Here is a 22,944-nt window from a genome sequence, read left to right as displayed (position 1 = left end):
GCATATGCAGTTGAAGCTGCGGAAAGCTAAGATAAAACACTTTCTAAATGAATATGGTAAAAGACTGCTAAGTTTGCTTATTGTAAAGACTGATGGTGATTTTAAAAGAAACCGTAATTTTTTTAATATTCCCCATTATTAGCACCTGATAACAACAAAAAAGAAAAATAAAGAAAGATTAAACCAAGTAAAAAAAAAAAAAAAAAAAATCCTAGAATGATATGAGAAGTGTTCTTTTCTTTTTCATAATGAAATTTAGATAAATTCGAATTCCCTTAAGGATAATTCACACCACTTGTAATATGATTGGACGTCAGAAAGCATTAAAGTCTGCCACAATGGAAGGCGTGCGAATTTATCATCTCCTTATTTACTACCTAAATATGCTACGTGTGAAAAAGCTAAAGTACGGTTAAGGAAATAGCGGCATTTTGTTTTTGGACGCTTGCACAGGGTATTATTTGTTGCAAAAAATGGCAAAAATACTGTAAAGGAAGCGGGAAATTTCATAAAGCTTTATCTTAAAGGACAGGCAGAATGCAAATGGGATATAGTTGGGATTTAATATAAAGGAGGGAAGATCTTACTCATTAGTAGGACTGTTTTAGTGGTAAGTTGCTCTTTTTAGATGATACGATCAAGTAATAGACATTTGCATGAAATTTAACTATAACTAGCTTACGAAAAAATATAAAATTGAAATGCATAGCACTCGGCTTCATATATCACAAGAGATTTCTAACTTAACCAAATAAGTGAAATGAATAGCACTCAGCGTCATACATCACAAGAATGAATGGTACAAGCAAAGTTCATAAGCAACCCCAAAATTTAGTAAAGGTGATTTAAGAGAATAAAATGGTCAATCAGGACCAGAAATATGCTCAAAAGATATTCAAAAGAAACATCATGTTAGCATTGATTGTGACCACCGCCAAGGTTTCATTCATCAAGAAATTAGCATGCTGTCACTGTGATTTATGGTAAGTTTTAGTGTTTTTTATTAGATTTTTGGATATCGTTTTATGCTTTAGCCAGTGACGTGAAAGGAATACATGAAGAGCTAGTAAATAGCCTTTTTCTAGGGAAATGATATTAGCACAACTATTCTTTAATAATTGCACAAATGCAGCTTGTCTTTTCCCTTTTAATTTAATTGGTTTGTAAGAGCATTTTTGGGAACTGTAATAATCCTCCACAGCTCTTTAAACAGTAAACGACAAGGTGGATTAGTGCAATTAAAAAAGGGAAATGATATCAGCACTACTGTATTTTGTTGAAAACACTCCTCACTTTTTTAAAAAGTAGGGTATGGCCCGCACCATAGGATGATCCAAACTGTCCATTAGATGGGCCACAGCCTAAATAGGTTGAGCCCTAAAATCATTTCCATAGGTTGATCCTGACCCTTTCGATCTGTAGAGGGTTAGGATTAACGCTCTAATATTCAATCCCTCTATAGATCGCAGGGTTAGGATCAACCTATCAAAATGTGTTTTGGGGCACAACCTATTTAGGATGTAGCCCATCTAATGGACGGCTTGGATCATCATATGGTGCGGGCCATATGTTTTGGGGCACAACCTATTTAGGATGTAGCCCATCTAATGGACGGCTTGGATCATCCGATGGTGCGGGCCATACCGAACTTTTTAATAAAGCGAGAAGGGCGTTCATCAAAATTCAGTAGTGGTGATATCATTTCCCTTTAAAAAAGGGAAATCATTTCTGCATTCCAACGTTTTGATAAACATGCGCTCCACATTTTTGTCGTGTAGTATTTAAGGAGTTCCTTAATATTCCTCTGACAGCCTTTTAAACCGGAGAAGATTTCATAAATGATTTTTGGAAATCTCTATATTCAAATCAGTTCAGGTCGGAGGGTTAGGATCATCCTACGGAAATAATTTTTGGGGCACAACCTATTTACGTTGTGCCCAAACAGATGAACGGTTTGGATCATAAAAAAAAGTGGGCCGTACCTACTTTTTTAGACTTCACCCATCATATAAATTCTCTAAAAATAATAACATAAAATAGCAATTACCAAGCCATCTTTTTCAAGGATCTTATATCCACATATAGATAAACCCACCTCTCTCTTGCTCTCTGGAGGAATCTCTAATCCAGCAACAACCTCATTACCGATCCACTCCTTGTCCTAAACATGAAAACAACATGCCATGAAAGAGTTCTCAATTTGTGTTGGTGAAGCGTTTTTCTATTACTGGTTTTGAGAACCCATGAGGAGAGTGATTTGGAAGGCAAATGGGGTTTGACAGGGTGGGAGGGATTCAGCGGTGGAGAAGCGTATAGATGAGGGAGGGATCTTTTATGGGAGAGATTGGTTTGATTTATACGGTAAGGGTAGATCGTAAGCATCTGTTTGTTTCCTACTCCATACTAACTAGTAACTACAGAATTTACACTGTTAAATAATAAAATAACTGTATTAAATGAGAGATTAGGGAATGAAGAGATCTACTCATGAATTTGTGGAATAAGAGACTGCATTTTGGAAACAAATGGTCGCCATGATATATATCTTTTAACAGCGATTATTAATGGAAACGTTGTTTATCGGGCTTCATTAGAGACGTATTCAATATGGAAACGTTATTTGATATTTAGAGGAATGCTAAATATCAAATTATGGAAAAATATAGGAAGAATTGAGACGTTGGAATCCTTTGCGCCGTGTAGACGTGAGGGAGGACGGGGAGGGCTGCCACCTCAGCGGTGAACAGTAGACCCCCCTTCCTCTTTATTATATATAGAAGATTACTACCCAACAAAACCTTCTTCTTCAACCTATTCTCTTCTCAGACAAATGAAAAAGCTTCCATTACACCACTTCTCACAGTCCCATAAGAACTTTCACTTTCCATTATTCCATTTTAGCTTATTCAATCACTTCTCTTCTTAAATCAATAGTATAAAAACCTTGTGATCTTAGCTAAGTTCTCTTCGGCTTGTAAAACCCTCAAAGCCATAGTTTAAAAACCTCATCTTCAATCTCATCTCTTTTCAAAGCCAAACCTTGTATCTAGAAACCTGGGTTCTTGCGAGCTATCTATGATTCCATTTCGCATCAAATTTAAGGTATCCCCTCCCTCTTAACTTTGTTTTTTGAAAATAAAGGTTCAGAGTGATAAATAGTGGTTCTTATTGTTGAAATAGTGGTTCGGAGTGTTAATTAGTGTTAAAAAGGTTATGTACTCTTAAAACAATGATTCGGAGCGGCAAACAGTGGTCCCGATTAACTAAATAGTATTTCTTAGTGTTCAAATAGTGGCTCGGAGTAGTATGTAGTGGTTCTTATTGTTTAAATAGTGGTTTGGAGTGATAAACATAGGTTCTTTAGTGTTAAAATAGTGGTTTAGAGTGATAAATACTGGTTTTTAGTGTTTAAATAGTGGTTGGGGGGCCTAAATAGTGGTTCTTAGTGTGAAATAGTGGTTCAGTAAATTTGAACTACTGGCTAATACTAGTGTTTCTTAGTGTTCAAATAGTGGCTCAGAGTAGTATGTAGTGGTTCTTAGTATTTAAATAGTGGCTTGGAGCGATAAACATAGGTTCTTTAATGTTAAAATAGTGGCTTGGAGCGATAAACATAGGTTCTTAGTGTTTAAATAGTAGTTGGCAGGCCTAAATAGTGGTTCTGTAGATTTGAACTACTGGCTAATAGTGTTAAATAGTGGTTCTTAGCATTAAAATATTGGTTTCGAGTGTTAAATAGTGGTTCATATGGGTTCTTAGTCATAAATAGTGGTTCATAGGGGTAAATAGTGGTTCTTAGTGATAATAGTGGTTATGTAGTTTTAAAACAGTGGTCCGTAGTGTTAAATAGTGATTTTATTTAACTAAATAGTGGTTCTTAGTGTTTAAATAGTGGTTCAGAGTGGTATTTAGTGGGTTTTAGTATTTAAATAGTGGTTCAGAGTGGTATTTAGTGGTTCTTAGTGTTAAATAGTGGTTGGGATTGTTAGATAGTGGTTGTAATTAATTAAATAGCGGTTTTAAGTGTTAAAATAGTTGTTTCCAGTGTTAAATAGTAGTTCTCAGTGGTTTTTAATCTGAAAATAGTGCTTTGGATTTTTTATTTTTTTTTGAAAATAGTGCTTTGGATTGTTAAATAGTGGTTCTAAATAACTAAATACTGCTTATTATTGTTAAAATAGTGATTCTTTCGCTCCAATCATATCCTTGCAGGGTTTGTGAAGATGGTAGAGCGAAGGGCTTCCTTTAACCTATGTGTTGATGGATGCTTGAATGATGCAATATCCTTCGAATACTACATTGGCAGGAAAATGATGCCTCTAATAGTGAATCGAAAAATTAAATTCTTAGACTTGGAGACCCTAATTCACAACAAAATTGGGAGTGTATGAGCTAAAGTTGTATTTTACAACCTGTTGTAAAAGGAAGTAAACATGTCGACTTCTTCAGTGCATTTTACAACCTATTGTAAAAAGAAGTAAACATGTCGACTTCTTCAGTGCATTTTACAACCTGTTGACATAAGTAAATAGGTCGACTTGAAGGTCGAATTCTTCAGTGCAATTTACTCCTGATGGCATAAGAAGTAGGTAGGTCGTATTCTTCAGTGCATTTTACAACCTGACGACATAAGAAGTAGGTCAACTTCTCCTGAAAAAAATCCCAGTTCGGTATGTCCCACTTAATTTCATATAATTCAAATGGACAAAGATGAAAGGGAGACATATATGCCACAAATGGATCCCACAAATAGGTCCCACACATTTAAATTAACAAACTTTAGAGATCGCCTTTCATTTGGATTGTTTATACATCTTCAAATCACCACCTCTAACACCATCACCACACTGACCACTCCTTATACTCTCATTTCGCTTACAACCACAATTATCTGATGAACATGTCACGACAAACACGGAATTTGCCCACAATGAACATACAAACACCAAAATTGATGAACATGTTTACATTTTTCCTGCTGAACATGTCAACAACATTACATCAAGGTAAGAGATAAATGATCAGTACGTTGAAAGAACTTCCCACAAGAATTAAGCTAACTAAATACATTACATAACACATTCAAATTTTCCCATCCCTAAGGTTCAACGACTGGATGCACTCATGAAACTTCGAAGGGCAACATCTAGATGTAATATATTTTGCCTGCAAAAAAACACAATATTATCAAAGCATAAACACTGCAACTCTAAATTGACGGAATAAGAACGCTTTTAGCCAACCATTATGTCGGGAGATGCTACAAGGTCCGTACAAGTAATCTGCAAAAAAATCGTTGTAAAATACTCAAATATGTCAAATTATGGATGGCAAGATTCAATAATAGAGTATCAAACATAAAAATAAAAAAAACTAATCAACTGGAAAGGTAGATGGAATCCAATCCAGTGAATGCAATCCACCGGTAAGGTAGATGGAATCCAATCCAATGAATCCAATCCACCGGTAAGGTAGATGGAAATCCAATCTAATGAATCCAATCCACCGGTAAGGTAGATGGAATCCAATCCACTAGTAAGGTAGATGGAATCCAACTATTGAACCATTATTACAACTATAAAGGCCATTGAACCACCATTGAACTACTATAGAGGGAATTGAACACTATTGAACCACTATTACAACACTAGAGGGCATTGAACAACTATTGAACCAGAACCTATATTACTACCATAAAGGCCATTGAACCACTATAGAGCCCACTGAACAACTATTGAACCACTACTCAACCTTACAACTACTATAGAGGCCATTGAACCACTACTGAACCTCCATTGAACCACCATTGAACCAACATTCATTGAACAACCATTGAACCACTATAGAGGCCATTGAACTATTGAAACACTACTCAACCAATATTACAACTACTATAAAGGGCAATGAACCGCCATTGAACCACCATAGAGCCCATTGAACAACTATTGAACCACTACTCGACCTTACAACTACTATAGAGGCCATTGAACCACTACTGAGCCACCATTGAACCCCTATAGAAGCAATTGAACAACTATTGAACTACTACTCAACCTCTCTGGGTTCAAAACCACTATAGAGGCCATTGAATCACCATTGAACAACTATTGAACCACTATTACAACTACAGAGGGCATTCAACAATTACAGAACCACTATTGAAACACTATTACATCTATAGAGGGCATAGAACCACCATTGAACCATCTTCAGGGCATCTATAGTGGTTCTGAACTCAGAATCTACCAATAAAGGTCTTCTTCAAGCACAAAAAACCTTCCACCCATGAAACCCTAATAGAAGAAACCCTACATAACCCTACATACAATTAAAATGGAATTAGGGTTTCTGTTCTTACCGGTAGGGTTCACTTCGCCGTCGGTAGGATTCGATTTCTTCGACGAAACGTGGTGGAAGAGAGAAGATGGAGTGTGTGCAACCCCACCTATTGGGTTCACTTCACTGCCGATAGGGTTCGATTTCTTCGAACGTACAGCCCTACGGGTGGAAGAGAGAGGACGGGTTGGGGTTGGGGTTTGCACTAAGAGAGGACGGGTTGGGGTTTGCGGCGGGAAGGGGGAGAAGGTAAAAAAGAAAAGTAAAAGGTGAAAAAGTTCAAAATCATGTAAGGGTATAATGGTCTGAAAATTGGCTAAGTTTTCTCCCTCCAACCTTTTTTGAGAATTTAGAAATCACCCCCCTTTCTGACAATTTTAGCTAGAAAATACATTTTTCTCATCATTTTTCCTAGTTTTAGTAAAACTAGAATGATTTTTTTAAGCAATGGATGATACAAGGCGTGTGCAAATTCACATGTCATGCACATATACTTCTCTGGTTTGTTTTTCAAATAGAAATATGATGATTTCGGTCTGTCGTAATCGTTTCAGTTCTCTTATTTCCTCACCACCTTCTTTCAAACCCTTATACAAACCCACCCCATTTGCTCTTTCACCACTCTTTGAATTCTCTTTTTCTTCCTTCAATCCCTAACATGAACAAAAACCCAATAAGATACCCAAAAACTACCGTCACAATCCTACCAAATCCATTCCATCTCTGCACTTCACTCTCCTTTCCTTTTATTCTCCAAACCCCAACATCCTAAAAACCCCAAACCCAAGGCCTAAAATTGGAACCAAACCCAAACCCATATCCAAACCCCATCCAGATTCACTCCAATTCCATCACACCTTATCCCAACTCTAATCGAAATTCACCCCACAAAACCTCTGCAAAATAAAATCATTTCAGAAACACATCCCAACAACCCATATTTAGACATGACATGTCCACCTACCTAATCACCATTAAATAAAATAAAAAAAATAAAAAAAACCCTTGGCTCTGCAAGACTCAATCCAGCACTGGAGATTGATTTCTCATAAGCATCTAGTGGGTGGCTGAGAAAGAAAACTTAGTTGCTCTCATGTTTATGTATAGTGTCTGCAACAAGTGAATACATTTTCCAGCCAAGTGACAGTGTACTCTCTTCTCTGCTACTTGCAAGCTTATGCTGATTTTTGGGTCATTCTTGACCAAATATATTCAATAGTAAGACTATGTGAAACGGTGTTTCCACATAAGCTGCAGATGTTGTGTTTTGAACTCCGAGAAAAACCCTCTAGTTACATACAGCTTTGAACACATTTTCATCTCTATAGTTCATTTAAGAAAAAGAAAATAACCAACTCCTACCAAAAAATAAAAGAGAAAATAATTAACTCAATAACAACATGGGATCATGCCATGGTGGAGGGGAGCCACTCAAGAGTTTCGCCGGCAAACATGGGAATGATCTCTCCAGATGCAAAGGTGTAAGATTCCGGTACTCTCCATGGGATCTTGCTCAATGTGATTTTTGATGTGTTCCTTGGGAGTCCATAGAAATCTGGCCCATTGAAGCTTGTAAATGCCTCTAGTTTGTCAAGTGCACCCGCCTGAAAATAACGTGTAATTTGTTCATCAACCAAATAATCTAATAAAAAACAGATTAACATGCAATTTGTTAATCTTAGAAAACAATAGAAGTAGCAGGATTTTTGCATGTGGCCATTCTTTTCTTTTTTCTTCGTAGGTAAGCTGGGATTGAACCTCCGGGCTCCGGCCAGCCCTCAACGTTGAGATACAAAGCGTCAACCATTGAGCTACAGGCCCAACCATTGAGCTACACCGGTATCTATGATGCAGGATGAAGTGGATTTGGGATATCAGCCTGAACTATGAGACAACCATCAATTGATAGTAGGATCTAAGTGATGTAGGACCGGGAAGAGAAGTAGAAGAAAGGGGAGAAAAGAGAAGAAGAGAAGAAGAGAAGAGAGAGAAGAATAGGGGAAGAAAAGAACACAGGAAGAATAGAAGAGAAGAAGAATAGGAGAGAAGAAGAGAAAAGAAGAATAGAGGAATTTAGGGAGAAGAAAAGAGAAAATTAGAGGGAGGAGAAGAAACCTGTAGAGGGGAGAAGCCAATCAATCTTTATTCAATAATCATCTAAGATCAAATTCCTAATACAATGAGGCCTATTTATAGGCAAAATAAAAGTTCTAACAACTAAAAACATGGAAATAAATATCCTAGAATCTAAACATGAAAATAAATTCCTAAACTAAATAACATGGAAATATAAATCCTAATGGGCAAATATGCCACTTATTGGCTTATTATCTGCATCATTCTCCCCCACTTGAAAAGAACTCGTCCTCGAGTTCTAATCCGCTTGGATCAAATAAATAGACGACCCACTCAAGTAGTAGAAGTCGTAATCCGTGGGAAGAGCTCGTGATGTATAATGCTCGCGATAATCGTGAGTAGCCTGATATGCTGGCGGAGCAATATGGAAGAAATCGCCCATGTAGAATCATAAATATGAGAACCTTTCCTGAGAATCAATGAAGCTGGGAAAATGGCAACATACTCCTCCTGGATCGGTGAGATCGGCATACCAGCTATGGGCAGTACCAATCCATGACCATCCTCAATAAAGATATCACCTGCAGAATCGAATCCTGCTCAAAGGAATCAGCAACAAAACCATCTGCCAGAACGGTATCAGGCTCAGTGATGTCAGGTTGACAATCTTTCTGATGATCAGCAAGCACACTGAAATCCTCGTCTCAATCTCCACAATCATTTCGATCGAGACATCTATTGGAGAAGCAATGATGTCACTTTGCTCATGTAATGATATGGAATCAGTATCATCAATGAACTGCTCGTACTCTGCATGATCTGGCAATGCCTCAACAGTCAGGTCACTCGTCTCTGACTCATGACGGTGCTCGATCGACTCTGTCAATGGATCAGCATCACATGGCTCGGTCACAATATCTACCTCTACTGTGGAAGTGCCAAGATCTCTATCTAGATGCTCGACAATCGGCCCTGTGGAAATCTCGGAATCGTCATGTAATTGTCGTCAGCCTCATCAGTCATTGTACTATGGCTATACATCTGACATAATCAGAGGCTCAACAACTATAATGGTCTCATCCACAATGCCAGCTGGATCATCATGCGACTCTGCAGTAGTGGTAGCAAATTCCTTTTCATGCATCTAATGCTCAAAATATCTGTTTTCTGCATCAATTTCAGCCTCTTGTGTACAACGGGCTACGACTTTTCGTTCGCGACGAGCGGCCTCTCGCGTACCAACCTCACCACGTAGTGATAAGAGGCACTGGCGCATAAGCTCTCAGAAAATTATGACGAACATCCTCCCATTGACTGTATGGAGGTTCGCCTAAGTTACGGCGCTGGGTCACCATGTGTGTCCAAAATGACTGAGCTTGCCCTCTTACAGTTTTTCGAAGAGAAGAAGAGAAGAGAAGAATAGAGGAATTTATGGAGAAGAAGAGAGGAAATTAGAGGAAGGAGAAGAAACTTGTAGAGGGGAGAAGCCAATCAATCTTTATTCAATAATCATCAAAGTTCAAATTCCTAACACAATGAGGCCCATTTATAGGCAATGGGAGGGAAATAAAATTCCATGGAAAATAAAAGTCCTAACAACTAAAAACATGGAAATAAATATCCTAGGATCTAAATAACATGAAAATAAATTCCTAAACTAAATAACATGGAAATATAAATCCTCATGAGCAAATATGCCACTTATTGGCCTATTATCTGCATCACCAAGTGTTGATAGAAATCAAGAACTTTGTCATCTAATAACCAGACCATCGGTGGCATTCAAAAAAACAAAAAGAAAAAAGACCACACCATTGGCAAGTCCTGCATGAGGAAGAGTTGGTAATCTGGTGTGGCTGTGTTGGTCAGCGCCCTTGTGTATGTCCTTGGAGAGCATGTCCACGACTCCTATATGACAAGCTATATTTACCTTTATAAACACGATTGGAAGAGGGGAAAACAGTGTGATATACCACATAATTTGAGAAGATGAAAGACAAAGTTTAGCCAATGTCTATAGGAGAGGTCATGTAGATGTCCTGAACATTCAGTATCCATAGCCTTCTTAATATGTACGGCAAATCGTATATTGTATGAGATTTGTATGGTTAAAAATTGCCTTTCAGTGGCTGAGGTAGCCAGTAGTAGACTTTTGAAGCATGAGAGAATGGTTGATAATGAGATAGCCACATTCAACTCACTGCAGCCTAAAAAAGAATGCAAGGATCTTATTCCTCTGCTGATGAATGAGTGTTTCCTTAAGTAGAACTTTTTCTTTCTTCACTAGCTTCGCTTTTCTCAAGGATTAGCTCTTTTTTGTTGTTTGTTTGTTTTTTCAGTGATATTCAAAGGTTTAGTTCTTGATTGAGCGTTTGCCCTAACACAACATTTCTTTAATTTTAGCTAATCACTCATTCCTGTATATTTCATAAGTGGAAATTTTAATCAGTTCCTCCTTGTAAAATGATTGAACATTTGCACTAACATATAGTCATAAACATTTCTCTCAGCTGTTTTCCCTGAAATATCAACATATTTAGATAGCTGATCACTCATTCCTCCATATTTCACAAGTGGAAACTTTTAATCAATCCACTCTTCCAAAAAGAGCACCATTTTGTTCTTTGATGGATTTAGTCAGGTTTCTAGGAATAGAATTCTTGATAGAAGGTTTCCAAGAACTCAGCACTTCTTTCATCTACGTTCTCATAGGTATCAACATGTTAAGACGACCCATTCATGCTTTTGCTAATCACTTGTTTCTACGTACTTCATGTGGGAATTGTTAATCAGCACCTTCTCTTTATGCTACTAAAAAGGGAGGTGCCATGCACATGAGGAAAAATGGGTAAGCACAGGAAACTTTTGTGTCATAATAAAATGAAAATTCTTACCATTCAAAAAAAAAAAATGAAAACTTTCCACTTCATATTTGGTAAAAAAAAGAGGCTTTTTAATATGTATGGAAGCTACCTTGGTATTATTGCTTGTTAAAAATTTACTAAGTTATAATATAATTCAGAAAGCTACTGATATTTGCACTACCATGTTTTGATAATGACACAAACTCACCTTGTCTTTTATTATTTAACAAGCCCCCAAAAGCTATTACAATTCCCCAAAAGCTCTCAGCAGCCAATTAAAAAGGAAAAAAAGGTCAGTTTGTGTCATTATCAAAACATTGTAGTTCAAATATCTGTAAGCTTAAAAAATTTAGAAAACTGAATGTATTTAGAATTTTCTACAGCCAAAAATAATAAAATAGGAAGATATTTAGGTCCACTAACTTGTCGCATGAATCAATTACCAAAAAAGAACTCCTTGAGCAGCTAAATTATCACATTACCATACTAAGAAAGAAAAGTCCGGGAAAGATCATTAAAAACTAATGTAGTGCATTATCATATTTTCATAGTTTATAATTATATACTGCATAGGAGAGAATTTGTATATTCAATGGGCATCCTTAGGAAGGGATGTGGATTTTGGTGTGTGTGTGTGTGTGTGTGTGTGTGTGTGTGAGAGAGAGAGAGAGAGAGAGAGAGAGAGAGATGAACTTATATATTCAAATTTGGTTTCTTTTGTCTTTGGTTGTTCCATATTTCTTTTTTTTTTCTTTTTCTCTTTTTTTCTCTTTGGTTGTTCCATATTTCTACTCCATTGTATTAAAGTCTATTCCTTAATAGACCTTTAAATATTTAAAAGAGAGAGAGAGAGAGAGAGAGAGAGAGAGAGAGAGAGAGAGAGAGAGAGAGAGAGAGAGATGTAAACAAAGGGAAGTTATAGAAGGGTATCTTAGGAAAGATGTAAAATTACAAAACTTAAAATTACAACACTTAAAAAAAGAAAAAGAAAAAGAAAAACAGAACTTAAGAAAGACAACTTGCTGATCTTGTAATTGAGAGAGAGAGAGAGAGAGAGAGAGAGAGAGAGAGAGATGTAAACAACGGGAAGTTACAGAAGGGAATGTTAGGAAAGATGTTAAATAAAGGAACTTATGGCAAGTTGCCAGTCTTGTAATTGGGGGTGACAGACATGAAACTGAAGGAGATGTGGATAGTGGGGAGAACTGAGGGTGTTATAGTTTCACTTTAAACTTAAAATGGAAGATGTTTATACAGCTATACAACCTAATTAACTTACATTTCACGAAGATCAGTCCATTGGACCACCCTACATGAACCATTTGTCGGGAAATGGTGCTAGATAAATTCTTCATTTATGTAGGGGTGTTCCATTTAGTATAGAGTATATCTAGTTTGAGTTTGGATCCCCCAAGCTCTGAGCAGAATATGGTTTGCTCTTGTTTCTAATGTTATTGCACTGTGCATGACCCCACAAGATAAAGAAAGAGGGGCTCTACTATTTCCACATGCATCCATTTTGCCTCACAATGTGTCTTTACTACAACATAAACAATATAGGAGTTTCTGTCTTAAATAAATACTAAGAATGTCAATAGAAGCTAGGACATCTTCATAATCAGCTACTTCACTCGACAATTGAAACTAGTAAGTAATATATATCTTAGTCTTTCCTGAATGGTAATACATTGAAGATCAAGCAGAATGGTAATATATATTACTCTATACTGTACAAGGTAAGCTTTTTTTCAAAATAAAAAACATGGTAAACTGGTTGTTGGAATGCCATGGTAAAGTGACAAAAAACAAAAGTACACACTTGGTTTCATTAGCATCAATTTAGCTGATGGTTGGGGTGCATTTGTTGATGTATACTATGAATTATGTGTGCCTGAGTGAAATCGTGCATGCAATCAAGAGTTTAGTTCCGATAAAAAAAACATCTAAAGAATTACATGGATATATCAAATGCATATATTATAAGCAAGGTTTAAATTTCAGTTTCGGTTTTGGTTGCCGCGGAAAGGGAAACGTTTCGGTTTCAATTGGAAATTTCAGCGGAAATTCAGTAAAATCAAGGAAGCATATGGAAACATATGCAAATAATAGAATTTAAAGATGAAACTTTGCGAGATGCTAGAATAATCGCAAGTACACAATTAGAAACCATCACATAAGCAAGGCAACCATCCATAAGAGTTTAAAAACATTGAACGCCTAGTGACATGCACTGTCACACATGTCTGATAATCTAGAGCATACCAAATTTCAAATATAATTCATATAAATATTTATACATAATACATGCACCACATTTTGCCGACCCCAACTAGTTTGGGGCAAAGGCTTTGTTGAGTTGAGAATACATGGACCACATTTTGCATGCAATACATATAAATATAATTATGCAATGCATACTGATCTAGTATACCACTATTACACTTGATTTTGGGTAACGCATTTCGGTTTCAGTTTCGGTGGAGATGAAAACAAAACCATTTTGGTAGTTTCATGTGAATTTCGGTGGAAATTTAAAACCATGATTATAAGAGAACAATCTGTATATTTCTATACACTTCTATATAACGAACCTTGGTAAATTTTGAACCTTTTCCCAAGATTACAACAACATGAAAGAGCAATGAAAGCTGTAAGATAAAATAGCGGCTGAGAAATCATTTCCTACTGTGAAGGTTATTTAAACAAAGTAAAGAGAAATAAGGAGGGAAGAATAGATGGAAGATAAGATGAAGAGATGAGAGGAGAAGCGAGAAGATGAAAGGTGTGTGGTTAGCTAACCCTAACCCACAAAAATTGTATTATATAGGATGGAGTGAGAGGAAAACCCTATCTAATGAAAATAGGCCCCACTCACTCTAATAAAAGGTCACTTAAGTTATAACCTAAGTGACTTTAATATCTAATTAAATAAAGTATATAAATAAAAGATAAAAACACCCACAGAAGCCAAGCCTTCAACACTTTCAACACTCTCCCTCAAGTTGAAGCGCACACACACAGATATATATATCAAAAATGACTTGGATGGAACTTTCTCAAGTTGAACTTTAGGAAGAACTTTGGTGAACATAACTGCACACTGACTGGAGGATGTTATTAAGGGAGTAGATATAATCTTGGAGGCAACCTTCTCCCTAATGAAGTGACAATCACTCTCAATGTGTTTCGCTCGTTCATGGAAAACTAGGTTGTTGGCAATGTGAGCTGCTGCTTGAATACCACAAAATAACTGCATAGGATTTTTGGGGTTGGGTCGCAATAAAAATACGATCAAATTAGGGTGACAGAGTCAGGTTCTGTGAATCTCATCGCATTTAGTGCAAGTGTACAGGCCTCCTACAATTGAGAAGGTGAGGTACCTTGTAAAAAGCAGGTGAGGTATTTAACTATAATTATAGGCTTCTACATCAACTTAGATAGATTAGTGTGTCCTACAATTGAAAATCTAAGATACCTTGTCAGAAGCAAGTTTAGAGATTTAACTATAGTTATAGAAACAACTATGCAATGTTAGCGAACAACTATAAAATATCAGCTGAACAAAAAAGATGCATGCCGAAAGCATGCACGAGAGAGGATCAATCCAAATTCCTTTGCGAAATAGAAAATGTTTGAGAATACCTGCTCAAATATCTTGGCATAGACTGACAAGGCAACAGGGGAGTTGTATATGCCGGCACATCCACAAGAACATTCTTTCCGCCGTCTCTCGTGTGGAGCACTATCAGTTCCAAGAAAAAACTGTTTACTTCCACTTATCACAGCTGATACAATAGCCTGCCCTATTTTGAAAGCATTCCAGTAATATCAGAAAAGACAAGCAGTTTAAATAGGGGAAATGAAGAAAACATTTGACAGCGCATTACAAGAATTCCAGTCGATATAAAGAATTTCCTTTTCTTAGTAAGTTCACTATCTAGTTTCCATTTTCAACATTATCATTAGTAACTGAAGTTTTTTTTTTTTTTAAATGGTAAATCATCAGTAACCGATGTCTAACAGCATTCGGAAATATAAAGTAATTAGTTGCTTCAAAATCACCATTCTTCTTTATGATTGTTAAATAATAGCACAATTATGTCACAATGTAATATCATATTTCTGAAAAATAAAATCAAACTATCCTTGACACAGGAATTCACAAGCTCACATCCATCAATGAAATGATTCAAATGACGTGAAAATCATATAATAGACCTCCAATGTGATAAGTGACAATTATCCTGATTAATTCAATTTATTGTGATAGTTATTTATAAGAGGAAAGTGTTCCTGAGCTATAGCTCAGATAAGCTTATCTGAGCTATAGCTCAAAAACACATGTGGCCTCAAATTTTGGGGGGATCCAAAGCATTCATTTGGAAGGCCCTTCCACGGATATGGTGTGTACAGGGATCCAAAGCATTCATTTGGAAGGCCCTTCCTTCGATAGGGTGTGTACCAAAAATCAGCCCTATAAGATCATCCTAACCCTGCCATTTGTGGAGGGAAAAAATGGGCAGAAACATGGACACACATTGTCTGTCCATTTTCCCCTCCACCTTTGATTGGGTTAGGATGATCATCCAAGGCTAATTTTTGGTACACACCCTATCCGTGGAAGGGCCTTCCAAATGAATGCTTTGGATCTCCCCAAAAAATGTGGGGCCACATGTGTTTTTGAGCTATAGCTTTTATCTAAGCTATAGCTCAGGAACACTTTCCTCTATTTATAATAGTATTATCGTGATAATTTCTGATGAATTAAATTTAGGGAGATAATATTTTCACTCCCCCTGCATTATGCATGCGCTCCCCTTAAAATGTGATTTGATGTGAAAAGTGGGCAACTTTAACGCTTTTTGATGTCAAATCACGTTACAGGGGGGGCGCATGCGTAATGCAGGGGGGTGAAAATATCACCACCCATACTGTGAGAAAAAACACAGTTTTTATTATAGTAATAATATTGAAGTAATATCTTTCAAAAACTATATAGAAATGCCTTTCTGCGATGGTCCCTAGCAAATCCCTAAAAATAATAACTATGTTCATATTTTAAAGTTATCCTAAAAACCCGAGGCATTAAATCCCCAAGAACATTATTTGTCACAATATTGAAAAGGATCATTGGAACATACTGTGGATCTCTCTTTTCAATACTGGAAGACAGTAGTAATGTGGCTGTAATCCACCTTGAAACAACGAATTCCTATTGAGAAGAAGATGCTGTGGGGTCACAGTTGCGGCAACAGATCCTACAAAATATGAAAATATTTTTTAGGTAATCCACCTTGAAATGAAGAATTCCTATCAAGAATACATATGACAAAATATACCTTCAGGGCATGACAGGACAAAATTGACAGCATCCAGAGTAGTAACGTGCTCCATTACAATCTTCAACTGTGGAAGCTTCTGGACAAGTGGCCTTAAAATGGTATCAATGAAGATTTTTTCACGATCAAATACGTCAACTTCTGGATCTGTTACTTCCCCATGGACCTGTCAAAGAGTCCCACAGAAAAAAAGCCGTCTCAGTAACAATCTCCTCCTTGGAAACAATGTTAGGCATTACCATGACATCCAAACAGTGAATAAAAAGAATGAAGGATCTAACAAATACATTTAATGGCAAATAATGTGCTGGGTGAAAAGTTTTATCTATAAAAAATATACAATAAAGCCCGTTGGAACCTTTAAGAGGTGATAGGGATTTAAAGCTATTTCTATATTTGGACTGCTTTACTGTTCTCATGTTTCCGACCACATTTCCAGAAATTTGTAATAGATGTAATTCAGATGTTACTCCTTTTCATCCAATATAATGTACCTCGGGATGAAACAGTGGTAGAAAGCTGGAGTGACAAATATATCCTTAAGGCTCTGTTTGTTTGCAATCCGCTAGTCGTAACCCATCAGAAATGATGTATTGACAGGGAAACCAGCAGAGAAAGAAAGGGAAAGGAAAGCCAGAGAAAGAAAAGAAGTGTGTTCGGATGCAATCCGTTGGTGAAGGAAAAGGAGAAAAGGGAAAGCAGAGGGCAGGGGAGAGGGGCAGAGGACGGCGGGCAAGGCAACAGGCAACAGGCAAAGGGTGGAGAGAGAGAGAGAGAGAGAGAGAGAGAGAGAGAGAGAGAGAGATTGCAGCAACGGACGCCTTCCACGAGGATTGCGCACATTTTCTGCTCACGAAAGACGGAAAAGGGTAGGAAGCCACACAGGTAGATGGGGAAAGCCGGCGGACAAGGGTGGGAAACCACGCTGGCACTCGGATGGAAACTGAACACAGCATCAAAGGAATTTTGACCGAAAATATCCCTCTTTTCTACTGCAAATGCAGCAACCAAACACAGCCTAATAGAAAGCGGAGAATTTCCAAATATGCCTCATGTCTGGAACCCATGTATACAGGATATAAGACCACAACAACTTGTATCTTTAAGTCAAGAAGACATAGGAAATTACCAGCAACGGCATATTCTGGTTAACCATCTCCACAAGAACAGGTAAGCATTTCCCGAAAAGATCAGTAACACCATCTTGAGAATTTGTAGTGGCACCCGCAGGATACAACTTTACAGCATAAACCACCCCACTTTTTCCTGACAATCCATTAGTGTCTTCAATAAAACTACTATAATTGAAATTACTGAAACAGTAAACCTGGGAAGAAAACCTACTCTTTCATCATATAACTAGACCAAAGAGGCTTCACAAGTCAAATAATAAATTAAGGGGAGAAGTCCAGTCCTATGCGGAAGGATGTCCTCTCGTCTTTTCCTTGGGCAAGTGATGGGACCTGCCTCCTATGATATGGGGCCACCTGTTTTTTTTTCAGAAGTCCCATCATTTGTTCCAATCGGAAGGAGCAGAGGACCTAACACGGAGGATGATGTGTATCTCATAAGCTAATATTAGAACTCGTTGCATGACAAATATAGAAACAATTAATGTAAAGCCAGAACATTAATCCAAAAAAAAAAGTTTCTTTTCCAATGCCTAGATTCCAAGAATGTTTTCAGATACAGTACCCCTGCTCTTCTGTTCCAACTTCCAAGTAGAGAACAAGTCATACATTGCAACAAAGTTTAACAGCACGCGATCTGAGAGAAGCGTGAAAGAAAATCCAGGCTCATCCCACCACTATAAAAATTCCACTTAAAATTTTCTTTCCTTTGATCAAGTTTGTTAGTAAGTATGCCCCCATCTTCAAACATATGAATTCCATTTTATGAAATTATTAGATAGAATAGTTCCTATCGTTTTCGCTTTGGTGAAACGACAGGTGAGTACCAGCAACATACATCAAATGGTTGGACCACCACTTTTTAGCTGGAAATATGGTCTAATAGTATTGAGATAGCTAAAGCCTGGATCTGTATAAATTTAGATCGGGGAATAAAGAAGCATAGATTGGTTTCTGAGGGGAGCTAGTATGGCTTTCATTGCTTACAGGACGATTAGTTTGTACTAAGTCTTTCCTTCTCATAAATGAGGTGATTTATACTTCATTGAGAAGCACTGAATATGTCCATGCATAGTTTTAGTGTTTTGGTAATAATGAATATATTTTTCATCCTATAACAATTAACAACCCATATTCCTTTTCTTATGATAGCAAAACCATTGATATGTTAGGTTATTGCAAAGATTTTTTAAAAGGGTGGTTCATTTCAGGAAGAGTGACACTCACCCAAGGGAGTGTCTTCTACATAATGCAGACTTCGATTAGGAGATGTTTTACTACTGGAAAAGTGGTCATTTTGAATTAGGTGGGCAGGCACTACTAATTGAAAGTGTTCGTCAGGAATCTGCGTGGTCTATTTAAAAAGTAAAGTAGAAAACACAACTAGTTGTTCAATGCTTCAACTGTGGACTATAGTTGCCAAAGTTTCGCAACAACCTCCACGTCACCCCCATAGATAATGAACTTTGATCTGATTCAAGCAAATCCAAAGAGTGAATTTCAGGTCCCTCTCTTAATTTCACTGAGCATATACTCAGTTGTGAACCATGAAGAGCAGATTGAACTTCAAACCAGTTAAAATATGCTACAGAATATAGAAAGCTTCCAAGGCTAGTTTGCAGTTGTCAGGCTCTTCGTATTTAAACTCCACAAATATATTTGGCTGGAACAGCCTGGAACTTCATCAGCCAGAAGGAGCAACTCAACCAAGTATGCTATGCAAGCAATGAAACTTCATACCCCTTAATGACTTAAAGTCACTTAAGTACTTAACTAACACCCTTTGACTAAAATAAAGATATGTTAACACTAATAATAGGTCTCATCATCCAATTTAACTCCTTGATTCATGTGAAAGATGCTACCCATCACATTCCCTTGCTTGCTAGAATTTTTTCACGCTCACTGGGTTTAGGGTTCCTAACATTTGCTTCTTCGTTTGGACTCCTCTACTTATGTCGTCTAAATTATTTTTGGCAGCCATGGAACCTAAAATAAATCGCTTTTTGTCTCCTTATAGGTTTCATAGAGAAAGACACCCATGCAGGACTCCTGATACTTACTGCATCTTTGCACTCAATTCTGCCATTCACTAAAGCCTTGATGCAGAAAGAAATTACACATGAAGGCTTCTCTCAACAATGTAAGCCGAGCTTATGCCTAAATGGTTGTCCCATTTGCTATCCACTGTCAGTACAGTGCTAAATAATTTTTAATGATCATTTTTTCATTTCCTTTCTATTTTATTTTTCTAATGTTACATCTATTTCAAAAAAAAATTTACATCCATTGCCATTTCAAAAAAAATGTCACATCTATTTCAGATGGGAGGTCAGTATCGTAAAGGTTATGACTTTTCATACATGTTTCTGTTGTGGGGAAAATAGTATCATTTATGTCAAGAAATACATAACTAAACCATATGTACCGGGATTAGAACTACATCATACGTTCCTCTCAGGTAGTACGGTCTATCCTTGTAATCCTAAATTGAGTGCCTAAGAAGAATAGTTCTATACTCCCCCAGTATCTTGGTCAACGAAATGAGGCGATAAGATCCAATTTTCATAATAGCTGATTAGAGAATGTTTACATCCTTATAAATGGACCACATTTAGAGACACTTCCCCAAAGGTCTTCTGTGATTTAATCTTATAGGCGATACATACAGTATCCCCTGTTCTATGACTACCATTTCAATGACTGTAAACAGAAACCCAAGGTATCTTTGAAGGAGAACATTCATTGTATATCCCGTACAAAGCAACATTCATAAGCATTTTCATCATATAAAAACAAAAAAGAATTCAGTCAGTAAAAGGTGTTGCTCTATAAAACCAAAATAAGGCAATAGAAATAAAAATGTGACCCGGGCCAATTAGAGGATTACGTTAAACTGGACAATCAGTAGATTATACGGTGTTCAAATTAGTTCAAAATAAATTATCTGATGGGTAAGATAGAGCCATAAAAAATCACGCAACAAAAGATAAACAAGTATCAGAGAGCTTAAAGACTCGTCTCTGGGTGGTCAATGATATTCAAATTAAATTCATATCTACCCATTTGCATATTTGAAAGTGGACTCACGGGCAAGCTTGATCTCGTCAGGACTCATCCTATCTGTCAGGTAAAGGGTCATAAGAGGAGTGAAGTTGCAATTGGTTGGCAAAGCTTTCAATATTGACTCTCGATAAGCCATGGCGGCAGCTGTAGTGGTGATGGGAGGTTTCAGGTTCGGCATTACAATTGCCCTTCCAAAATGACTTGCACTGTGCTAGGCAGATCAGGGCGTGTCAGATACAATATTGATAAACACTACTCAATAAGAAAATGAACCTTAAGGCACTCACAGATATGCCTGAAATTATCCAAATAAACAATGAAAATGATGTCACTGGGAATGGAAAAAAAGAACTACCTATGAGAGACAACAGCTTCAAGAAGGTCACCATCGCGAAGATGAAGATGCCAATCGTCAGGCTGTGTTAATGAGAGCTGCATCTTTACTCCCCCAGTCTTTATCGAACGAGGTCCTTTGACCTTACCCAGAAAAGATATTGAACCCTGTAATGCAACAAACATCTGTTTTGACGTATGCGAAGAGAGAAGAACCAATTAAACAGATTCCTAATAAAAGAGTAAACCCCACTTCCTATCCTACTTACCCTCGAGCAGACGTAAAAGAAGCATATTGAAAATGAGATTAAAATATGTAAGCTATGGTCTTCAACAGTCATATTGAAGCATTACCATTTTTAGATGCCAATCGTCAGGCCGCGTTAATGAGATCTGCATCTTTACTCCCCTAGTCTTTATCAAACGAGGTCCTTCGACCTTACCCAGAAAAGATATTGAACCCTGTGATGCAACAAACATCTGTTTTGACATATGGGAAGAGAGAAACCAATTAAACAGATTCCTAATAAAAGAGTAAACCAAGAGCAGACGTAAAAGAAGGATATTGAAAATGAGATTAAAAGATGTAAGTTACGGTCTTCAACAGTCGTATTAAAGTATTACTATTAAAAAAAAACAGTCATATTGAAGTAGTGTTGCCTTTTTTACGTACAAGTAGAGGTTTAAATGAATCAAGAGCAGAAGAATTGTATAGGATTGTGTAAAAATGTATGATTTTTTATATCGTAAAAGAAGAGTATCAAAGATACGATTGTAAGCTATGGTCTTCAACAGTCATATTGAAGTAGTGTTGCCATTTTATGTAGAATCATAACTTAAAATCAATCAAAAGCAGAATAATTGTATAAGATTGTGTAAAAATGTATGATTTTTGCTAATGCAATCCCAGAGATTGTCTGAAATTACTCCTCCAAATATAGCATGCTTAAGGAGTTCCAAAAATACTATGGCCCTGTTTGAATTGCAGGAACTTTCTGGAAAAGTTTGGAAAGGAAGAATATTTTTAAAATTTTCCTACATTTTTACACAGGGAAAAAGACAAATTGAACCAGCCCTATTCATTTTTTACTTAGAAGTACCTTCAATCTATTCTTTTCCAGAAAGGAAAAATATTTTTAAAATTTCCTACATTTTTACACAGGGAAAAACACAAATTGAACCAACCCAATTCAATTTTTACTTAGAGGTACCTTCAATTTATGATAACATCCCTCTAAATTAACTATAAGCATATCAATTCCCTCTAAACAGTGGAAAGAAAGAAAAATTCAAAGAATGAGTTTCAGTCAGAAATTTTTTATCTTGCAATCCAAACAAAAGAAATGTGCATACCTTGTAAGAAGAAAAAAAAATGAGAAGAATAAGAGATGTAAAATACCTTGCAAGGGGAGACTAGGGTTTTCATCATGGTGGAGAGAAGTGTTCTAGAGAAGCTTTGCTAATAAAAAGACCTTGTTTTTTGTTCTCTGTGAAGAAAAACGTTGCTATTGAAATGGAGAATGATAGATTTCCAAACCCTAGAAATCAATCAAGAAGAACCCCCATAGTGTTCCTCCACAAAGAATTCAAAACCTTAAGAATCCAGCAAGAAGAGCAAAATAAAAACCAAATGCATTTGCAGGAACTAAAAATTCATATTTGAAGAATCAAACAGTCAGAATTAGCAAAGGGAGTTATTGTATTTTTGTCTTAGGTCATGGGTATTTTTGGTATATTATGATACAGTGGTATTTTAGTCATTTTCTATGAGAGAATGTTTTTGTCATGTCTTTTTATCCT

At 36.8% G+C, this 22,944-nt stretch overlaps 1 protein-coding gene across 3 annotated transcripts; it reads right to left on the bottom strand.

The window, feature by feature from the left end:
* Window positions 1-7,517: 7,517 nt before the first annotated feature.
* PYR4 (pyrimidin 4) lies at window positions 7,518-22,811 on the bottom strand. 3 transcript variants are annotated; one of them, XM_077395500.1, is made up of 9 exons: window positions 22,544-22,811; window positions 21,499-21,624; window positions 21,167-21,312; window positions 20,836-21,017; window positions 17,745-17,881; window positions 16,616-16,781; window positions 16,418-16,534; window positions 14,919-15,079; window positions 7,518-7,940 (listed from the first exon to the last, which is right to left on the bottom strand). In XM_077395500.1, exons 1-9 carry the CDS (start codon window positions 22,571-22,573, stop codon window positions 7,743-7,745), a joined length of 1,263 nt encoding a protein of 420 aa, XP_077251615.1. In that variant the 5' UTR covers window positions 22,574-22,811; the 3' UTR covers window positions 7,518-7,742. The 3 variants fall into 3 exon arrangements, with proteins under 3 accessions (XP_077251615.1, XP_077251616.1, XP_077251617.1); XM_077395501.1 differs by having other exon boundaries at window positions 21,499-21,606; XM_077395502.1 differs by having other exon boundaries at window positions 7,769-7,940; window positions 14,919-15,018.
* Between the last annotated feature and the right edge of the window lie 133 nt (window positions 22,812-22,944).

The sequence above is a fragment of the Tasmannia lanceolata genome, unplaced genomic scaffold (assembly GCF_043159265.1).
Source record: "Tasmannia lanceolata isolate RefF3 unplaced genomic scaffold, GAP_Taslan_0.1 ptg000013l, whole genome shotgun sequence".
In the NCBI taxonomy this organism is placed as follows: Eukaryota; Viridiplantae; Streptophyta; class Magnoliopsida; order Canellales; family Winteraceae; genus Tasmannia; species Tasmannia lanceolata.
The sequence above is the reverse complement of the archived record's forward strand: the minus strand, read 5'-3'. Positions and strand labels throughout refer to the sequence as shown.

Coding starts and splice junctions, on each gene's coding strand:
- PYR4 (XM_077395500.1), bottom strand. CDS start 22,573: ATGATGAAAACCCTAGTCTCCCCTTGCAAG. Junction 21,018..21,166: donor GAAGCTGTTGTCTCTCATAG/GTAGTTCTTTTT, acceptor TGCCTAGCACAG/TGCAAGTCATTTTGGAAGGG. Junction 15,080..16,417: donor ATTGAAAAGAGAGATCCACA/GTATGTTCCAAT, acceptor CTTTCAAAATAG/GGCAGGCTATTGTATCAGCT.